This window comes from Castor canadensis, chromosome 5 (assembly GCF_047511655.1).
Source record: "Castor canadensis chromosome 5, mCasCan1.hap1v2, whole genome shotgun sequence".
NCBI lineage: Eukaryota > Metazoa > Chordata > Mammalia > Rodentia > Castoridae > Castor > Castor canadensis.
The window spans coordinates 130,061,512-130,070,599 of NC_133390.1; the positions used below are offsets into that span (position 1 = coordinate 130,061,512).

The 9,088-nt window shown below is 37.4% G+C and overlaps 1 protein-coding gene across 31 annotated transcripts in view; it reads left to right on the forward strand.

Moving 5' to 3' along the window:
- Positions 1–8,829, forward strand: part of Arpp21 (cAMP regulated phosphoprotein 21) — a 148,373-nt gene extending 139,544 nt beyond the window's left edge. For all 31 annotated transcript variants that reach the window (XM_074074126.1, XM_074074128.1, XM_074074130.1 and 28 more), the window contains 2 exons: positions 6,969–7,117; positions 8,044–8,829. In XM_074074126.1, the coding sequence (XP_073930227.1) occupies positions 6,969–7,117; positions 8,044–8,301 (407 nt within the window). In that variant the 3' untranslated portion in view covers positions 8,302–8,829. The remainder of the gene's footprint in view (positions 1–6,968; positions 7,118–8,043) is intronic.
- The last annotated feature ends 259 nt before the right edge of the window (positions 8,830–9,088 follow it).

Genomic DNA, 9,088 nt, shown 5'->3' on the forward strand with positions numbered 1-9,088 from the left:
TGAAAGCTAATGAGCAAAAGAACAAGCAGGAAGAAAAACTACTGCTTCAGGAAGCATGGCTCCACTTAGGGCTTGTCACAGCTTCGCTCCAATTCATTAGGATGCACTGTCCACTTTGGGACACACACTGTGGTCCCTCCATTCCCACACAGTCTCCTGGAGGCCACTCTGCACCACCTTCCCAAGGAATTAAAGCCACTAAATAATAAATGCTGAGGAAAAAAAGAGGATGGATACAAAGACTGCCAATAAATAAGGTGAAAGCAGTCATTTACATCAAAGATGAAAGCGTTTATAATGGGCTTCAACAGTATAAAGCAAAAAAGGCAATTTCTTGAATTCTATTTTTTTTAACTTTTAGAGTCATTCTTTGCTATTTCACTTCAGATATAAGAATAGAATAGTACCTAATTATGATTTCCTGAGTATGTACTTTTATTCTATATCTTAATTGTTTGCCCTGTTTAAAAATAAGACATGTCTTACAATCTAGTCTATTCTGTTTTGTTGTCTTAAAGGTCTCACTTAGGGTTTTGGATCACATATATTGGAAAATTGGCATAGAGGCTAAGTGTCTCAAAAGATTCATACCTTGCTTTGCAAAACTGACCTCCTTTGATGTAGTTGTTATACTTGGGATTTATAACTGGGGGGTTTGTATTAGAGTGAGATAATGTCTGTATAAGTCAGAGAAATCAGATTCCTCCAAGGTGTTTGAGGGCCACTGAGCTCCATGAAAGGAGAGTTGTTGTAGTTGTCTTTCACTTTGCATGATGGAGGAGATGCAAGCAAGGGACAGTCATCTCCCCAAATTCACCAATTTGTGGCATATAGTAGGGGTTCCTTTTTCAAGAAACCATAGGAATACCATGATATCCAGCTACATATCTGTCCTCTCCATCCAAGGCTCGCTGGAACTCCACAGTGTTCTAAGGAGATAAAGCTGAAAAGGACTTTCTTCCCTAGAGATGATGGTGAAATAAAACTTGGGAAGAAACTGATAGTGTTCACATAATTAGAAAACATAGCAATAGCAGTTTATAAACTACAGAATACAATCATCTGTAAGTGTCCTGGGGGAATATTGTATTCTCTAGGCTCTCATCTTAGGTTGTTTCACAGAATCCCTGTTTATCTTCTTTCTCTTTCCTGTTTGCATCTTCTAAATATTATGAAGAGTGTCTTTTTTTCCCCAAAGGTCAAGTGAGTTTTCTAGGGATAGACAGGTGCCCAAGACAGTCTTGACTGAATTGGTTATATGTAGAATTAAACTATTTTTATCTTCTCTTTCAAGATTTTAGGATCATTTTGAAAGAGAAAAAAGCCAAAGTAAATATACAGCCTCTTCAAAGATTGTGGGGAGAGCCATGATTTGAAATGGTCTTAGTAATTGAAAGCTGTAGTATCAGCAGACTAACAACTAATGAGGCAAATGAAAGTCCTGCAATCTGCTTGAACAACCCTCCAACCCTACACCCTGGCTGCCCATCCAGTGTCCAGCTTTAGGCATAATTAGCCTTTAAAACAGTTATTGAGTGGTATGAGTTGGTTTTCACCAGACAATCATGCTTGACCTTTGATTTTCTTTCTTTCTTTCATACTAACAGGATCTGGTTCAACAGACTGTGGAACACAATTCTTTTTCACTTTACTTAATTGGTTTCACTATTGAGAAAACAATTAATGCAATAAATGGTCATTGAATACCTGCCACATCAATGAGATTATGTTCAACACTTGAAAGGTAGTTGAAAGGTAGAAGAATGCCTAATAAATACTACTTTAATTTAGTGAGTAAGAGCAAAGGTGCTAGAGTCAGAAGCCATGAGGTAAATTCTAGATTTTTCTCATAGGAGTTTCATGACCTGGATTAATTGCTACATCTTTCTTAGTCACAGTTTTTTCTTCCATAAAACAAGTTTAATAATTATTATAGCCTCTCAGGATTTCACAGCAATCAGGTAAAAGTGCTTCACTCCCCGTTTGACTTACAGTCAGTGATCAACAGGTATAATTAATTTATAATGGAATATCTTCAAGGCAGATAAAAATATAGAGGTATTAATAGGAAGCCTAGAAACAATTCCTTATGCTTATGAGTAAAAAAGTCAAAGAAGAGAACCAGGTAGATACTGAAATTAGCAAAAGGCACAGACTACCAAACTTCAGCAAAAGGAGAGGCCAGTCCTGGATATGCATTTTTCTTCACATTCTTTACCAGCTTTGCCATAGTCAAGAATTTGCTGAGCTACTGTAATTCCACCTCATATAAAGAGCAGTATTTGAATTCAGATGCAAGCTGCTGGATGATTCCTTAGGAGCTTAGAGAAATACTTGTATCATCCAACATAAGTAACTGTTACATTAAGCAGATTGTTAGCACTAATCATTTGAAAAGACATTCTACCATATTAAGAATGCTTCACTTAATAAGCACAACATACATAAAAACATATATTCATGTGTGAAACTACAGTGAAACTTCTTTGATAATCAGTATACATTTTTAAAATGAAGGATAGGAAAGTAAAACATGTCCTGTTTTACTAAGAGTAGGTGAATGGAATGGGTGAAGGAGGGCAAACATGGTTGATGCACTTTATGTACTTGTATGAAAATAGAACAATGAAACCTGTTGAAATTGCTTTAAGAAGGGAAGGAGAGGAGGTGAGGAAAAAGCATGGAGGGGGTGAATCTAACCAAGGCTTATTATAGCATATATGGAAATGTTACAATGAACCTCTGCACACAACTAATGCATGCTAACAAAATGTTTAAAATTTTTTAAATAAAATAAATACAACATGCAAAAATACACAGCTTGGGTGAATTTAGGAAGACAGTGAGAACAGCATCAGCAAGACCAACAGAAACCCACAAGTACAGTTACTACTTTGCCTGTCATTTCATTCACTTCCAAAATGTTATACCTGTTTAAAGTACTTAAATAATAGTTAAAATAATATCAGTCGCAGTCCCAATTTGTATTGCTTAATTGATTTGCATTCGTGTGTTCCTTAATTGTGCTCTATCAACAGAAATATCTTCTTGCTTAAATTTTAACAAATTATCCTCAAACTACAAATGGTATTCTACTTTAGTAGAAACCCTATTCACTTTTCAGATTTATGATTCAGACATTTTGAACTGGATAGCTTCTCCATTTTAACAGAGACTATTCTTTATTGGCCAGGAGGCATGTGTACATTCCTAACCTTTTCACTTTCAGAAAAATAAATGGCACATGTGACTTGAAAATTGAATCAATCTTGACTGAGAATGAAATAATAAAAATAGCTAATGTCTTTATCATCTCCTTAGCAAGCCTACAAGGCAGAAGGCAATTGCTGTTTCTATTTTGTAAGCTGCATTATATCTTGCTAATCCTCAATAAATATGAAAAAGCGATCATTTCACAGCTAAGAATTGACAAACTGGAACACATTTTTCATTTGAATAGACAAGATAAGCAGGTCGCCAGGAGTGCTGCCATCTCTGCCTTGGGGTGTGCTGTGTCGCAGGCAGACAGGGTTGGTTCATTCTTAGGTCACTGTTATCTCATTTCTCTGTCTGTTCTTGGGCCAGGGCTCAGATCCATTCCCAGACAGGCCCCTGGCTTAGGGACCATTCTGCAACCTGCCTTTCCTGGCATCCTTTAAAGAAATGGGCAACCCCAATTAAACCATTGCAGATGCAAATTTCTTGCCTGGAGAGCAAATTGAGATTCATGAATATAGATCAAGCTTTCCTTACACTTAAATTTTCATTTTGAAATTGGAGAGTATTTGCTCCCGACATAAATCTTTATTTGCCTTAAGTGTGTTTACTGTGAGGCCCCAGTACAGAGCTGGTAGCCATTGTTTTGCATAACTGAATATCAAAGTTCACAAATCACCAGCAGAGAAGGCCTGAGGAAGGAGACTTTAAGTGCAGCTCACCTGTGCTTCTAGCTGAGATGGCCGCTCAATGCCTTTATGGAGGTGGGTTCACCCACCTCCACACCCTTTCTCTGTCTTGACCATTATTGAATGTTCACTTCCTCTTTCTACCAAGACATTCTGCTTTGTGAATGTCTTAACAGCTCTATTGTTTTCTCTTCACTTCAGTTTTGGTTTAGAGGCTGTTGTAATAAACAGATCTCTTATTGGCCATCTCAATTTATTTTTAAACAAAATGGCTCTTTGAACGGCTGGAAGGATTCAATAAGCAAATACATAAATAATCTTCAGAAATTAGGCCATCCCACCTGCTCTCTTCCCCTCCCGTACCCCTTTCTTTTCCTTTCCTTTCTTCTCTTTCAGTTTACTAGCACCTGGAGGTATTTTGCAAAAGATATGTCAAGGTCATCTGGGTTTTCATCTATGATCAAATAAGAGCCCAAAATATTAAGATGTTCCTCTCATCTTCAACTATGCATTGAATCTTCAGCCAGAAACACTGCTCTATTCTATTCACAATTGCATGAACTTGACAGTGAGTTCAAATTGCTTGCTCTTTGCTTTAGAAGTAAATGGTAAGGAAAATCATCAGTCATAGGTTTTCTACGACCATACCAAGTTATTTTCTCACATATATAACAATTCATGCTACAAAGAATTTGATGTGCTTTGGAAAAATGTCATAATAAAATGATAAGATAGCCATAGTTTTTAGGATGTAAATTTTCAGAGATATTGGATATATGAATTACAGTGGAAGATTTAGGCTCTAAGGAAAATAGAAATTGTTTTTGCAATTAATATTAAAGGAAATTTATCTTGAGTATTTTTGCATGTGAGGTCTCCTAAGAGGTAATTTTACTAGTGGTATAGCTTTGGTTGTTTTCTTATCCTCAATTTGTATGATTTTTTTTCTTATTGTATGTTTTACATTCTAGGAATATAACCCTTCACGCAGATACTATTAGACTTACACATATTTCTGAGCATATTAAATGGAAGCTTTGACTGTGTATTGTAGATCAGAAAGGAGCTGGGGAGAAGGGAACCATTACCCTTAATTTTACTGGCAATATGTAGGATCATTGCAAAGATTCTCACTAAGTTAGTATTTCTCTGAGAGTGAGTTAGAGTGAGTAATGGGAATATAAAATAAGAGGACACATAAAGCAAGACAAAAGGTGACTTTTAAAAGTTATATACTGGTTCCAACTCCCAAATGTGGATAGAGGCCAGCCTGGCAGATTCCCAAGCTTGTTCTCTCAGGTGTTCTAGGGAGGACACCTTGCTTCAAACGTGTTCGGTGAATTGAACCAATCCTCTAATTCGGTGACTATTTCCATGCCATTTTTCTACACTGTCTCTGAAATGAATAAACATGTATTTTTATATAACAAAGGAGAAAAAACTATTTTCTTTTACAAAGACTATCATGTAATTTTATCTTTCTTTGATATTAAGTTAAAACTTTAACACACTCAATTTACGCTTTTTATTAACGATGCATATTGATTGGGTTTTTTTTTGTTAACCTTTTGTTTCATTTTTAGAATCAGGCTGCAAAATTTAGCTCACTGCTTATGTTCGGAAAATCTAGGATTTTAAAGGGTCTTCTCTCTCAGAGATTCATTTTAAGACAGCAGTTTCATTTATTCCCCAGGAGTCAGCATGGTGAATAGTGTAAGCTCTAGAAGCACCTTATTGTACAGCATGACATGAATCTGTTTTACTTCTGTACCACTTTGTCATTTTTTCCTAAGTCAGAACGGTCTTCTCAACATTTATAAGTGCAGATCAGAATCTTCACATGACAAGGGGAAAGCACATATGGGAGATATAAGAATAGGTAGAAAACCCAAAACATGAAAGTGTTTGATGTCCCCACTCCAGAGGAACTAATACAGAAATCTTAAAATGACAGAGGTTATCATGAGCAGGGGATCAGGAACCAAGTTAAAGATCAGTTAGAGTTGAATCAACATGGGTCATAACACATGGGTACATGAAAGCAATAGTAAGAATCTTTCTGTACAGCTATCCTTAACTCAACTAGCAAAAACACATTGTCTTTCTTATTATGCATATGTCCTTTCTTCAACAAAATCAGTGATAAGGGCAGAAGGGACCTGCCTGAAACTGAGGAGGGGAGGGTGGAAGGGTGGGGGAGGAGGGCAGGGTAGAGAAATGACCCAAACAATGTATGCACATGTAAGTAAATAAACAAAAAAATGTTTAAAAAAAAAAAATGCATTTTAAATCCCTTGTGGAAAGGATTAAAATAACTGAAATAAGTCAATTCTGGTCCACTTAAAAAAGAAAAGAAAGCCAACCACTGACCAACTAGATGACTACAAACAAATGCATTATGTTGTATTCTGATCTATATTCATGGTCACCTATTGAATGTTTTACCAGAATGTTCTCCTAGCAGTTAATGGTGAAACAGAATAAAGCATGTCATACCTTTTACTTGCTGTTGCCTGTTGTCTAAGGCAAAGGCTATTTAATTATTCAGGGTAATGAGTTCATACAACACGAACAAACAGGATTCATCCAAAGTTAATAGGCTGCTTATAGTATCTGTGTAGAATAAGATAGTGTAGGAAGATGGGAGAGTAAGGAAAAAAGTAATTTAATTTTAAAAGTCTTTTATAATCTGTGAATTCTCGAAATACCATTGAAACCAACAAAAAGCCAAATATAAAAGGTGTCATTGATAGCAGTCAACTGATGTCAAGAGAGGCTTCTGTCTTTGTGTTATGAAGAGTTTACCACTGTCACGTGTGTTTGTTGAACCATTCTGAGAAACCATAGAAGCATCAGTGGAGTTTGGGGGTCCATAGTCTTGTCCATTCTCAGAAGTAAAAAACTGTAATCTTAGGAAACCAACAGCTGTATAGTACATTCCTGATACAGAGACTGAGATGTTTGAAGCTTGCCGTGGGAACAGAGGCTTTCACTCCAAGAAATGCCACATGTTCTTGGGCATTACTAGCATGTTTTCAAAAGGGACTTTGCTTTTCTTCACAGGTTACCAGCCAGTCTTATCTGGTCAGCAGGGCTTCCAAGGCCTGATGGGAGTGCAGCAGCCGGCTCATAGTCAGGGCGTGGTGAGCAGCCAACAAGGAGCTCCCGTGCAAGGCGTGATGGTCTCCTACCCAACCATGTCTTCTTATCAGGTGCACATTAGCAGCTGAAAGATTGGGGATTATAGAGTTGCACTTTCCAAAGTAAAAGCTGTGGGAATTTCTGTGTTGTGTGCTTGACTAGGTGGTGAGTACTTCGCTCTGCCACTGTTGTTAGTTGACTTTGACTCAAGATTATAAAGGTAGAAAATGGGAAATATATGCTTCTATAACTACTATGACATTTGAATGTTCTTATAAATTTGTTTCCCTATAAACTTTCTATTTGTAGAAGAAAATTCGTTAGAATTCTTTTCATGAAGACCTTTGGGCATTTAATTGAAATTTCACTTATTGGTAGAAAGCCCCCAGTATAAATTTCCAGTCATTTTTTTTGTACTCATACAAAAAACTTCATTATACCATGATTATAAATTATTAGAAAATTTTAAATGGCATCTCAAATTTATTTAAGGGCACTTATGAGGCTTAATAGCTCCATTTTCCAGACTAAACTTGACTTTAGTGTGTAAAATGTGCTTTACACCCTTTTGTGATGTTCTGCAACACCCTGGAAGTAGAAATGAAGAGCTAGTGCAAGGCTTTAACCATTAGATTTAGCTGTGCTGGTGGGAGGTAAAGTATTCCTTGCTCTAAAGCACCTCTCCTAGACTTTCCTACCTTGCACAAAGCCCTTTTTATTGTGGAAGGCTCCAAATCACTTTGCATAAAATCAGAAAAGGACATGGCTTTCCAAACTGAAAGAACACCCCTCCTGCAGATCCAGGTGTAGTCCCTAGAGGGCATCAAGAAAGAAGAGAGAAGACAGTGCAGAACTAGACTTTCTGGGCAACTGTTGCATACTGGCCCTGTGCCAGCCTCTGTGCCCCAAAAGCTGAAGTGCTTGTCATGACAACACTTTGTTCATTGCACACAGCAAAGCAGCCCCTTCACACAGGGTTTGCTTCTGTCTTCTACAGGTGCCAATGACCCAAGGTTCTCAAGGAGTGCCCCAGCAGACATACCAACAGCCAGTCATGCTGCCTAACCAGGCAGGCCAAGGGTCGCTCCCAGCCACCGGAATGCCTGTGTACTGTAATGTCACGCCACCAACCCCTCAGAACAACCTTAGGCTGCTTGGTCCACACTGCCCTTCCAGCACTGTCCCTGTGATGTCTGCCAGCTGCAGGACAAACTGTGCAAGCATGAGCAACACTGGTTGGCAGGTCAAATTCTGAATGCTCTGCCTGTGGTGCATTTCATCAGATATTACTCATGGCCTTTAAGGGAAGTGGAGCAAGTTGGGAAAAGTGGCTGGGGACTTAAGTATTCACTCCACACTCAAATGAATGCTGCTGGTATTCTGTAAAAAATAAAAAAAGACTAATACACACATTAGCTGGTTAATGGTGCATATTTCTGTCATGTCTGCTAGGTATGCCTTTATAGCTTAGCTAGTGACATGAATTCATCAAGGTAAGATTTTCTCCTACCACTGAATACCACTGTGTAGATTATAATCTCCCTGATTCGAATTAGTTTTGTACTTTGTGTTGAGTTTGTGATGCTAAAAGTATTTAAAAACTATATACTAAATCACATTGTACCAAAGCTGTAATGGAAATGAAAAGAGGAGTTCATGAATGGAAGGAATAATTTATATACACCATAGAGTTTTCTTTTTTAATGGATATATACTGTATTGTAGTGTTTAATCAAAATAAAACTATTTGACCTTATGGAGGAAGGTCATGTTTTTACCACCAGTTTGATTCAGTCTGTGTTTTATTATGTGTCACCGTTATCCTTTTCCAGCATTATTTCATGAATTCTGCCTGGAATAGTGGTTCTGGGTATTTGTAGTTGGATTGTCATTGTACTGGGAGATGTCACAGGCAAAAGCTTAGCCAAAAAGCAAACACTTAGCTAAATGTAGTCTCCTGTCATAAACAGTAAAGGTGATGAAAATGAGACAACCTCCGTATCATTCATTTATTGAAACATATGTCTTGCTTTGAATTATAG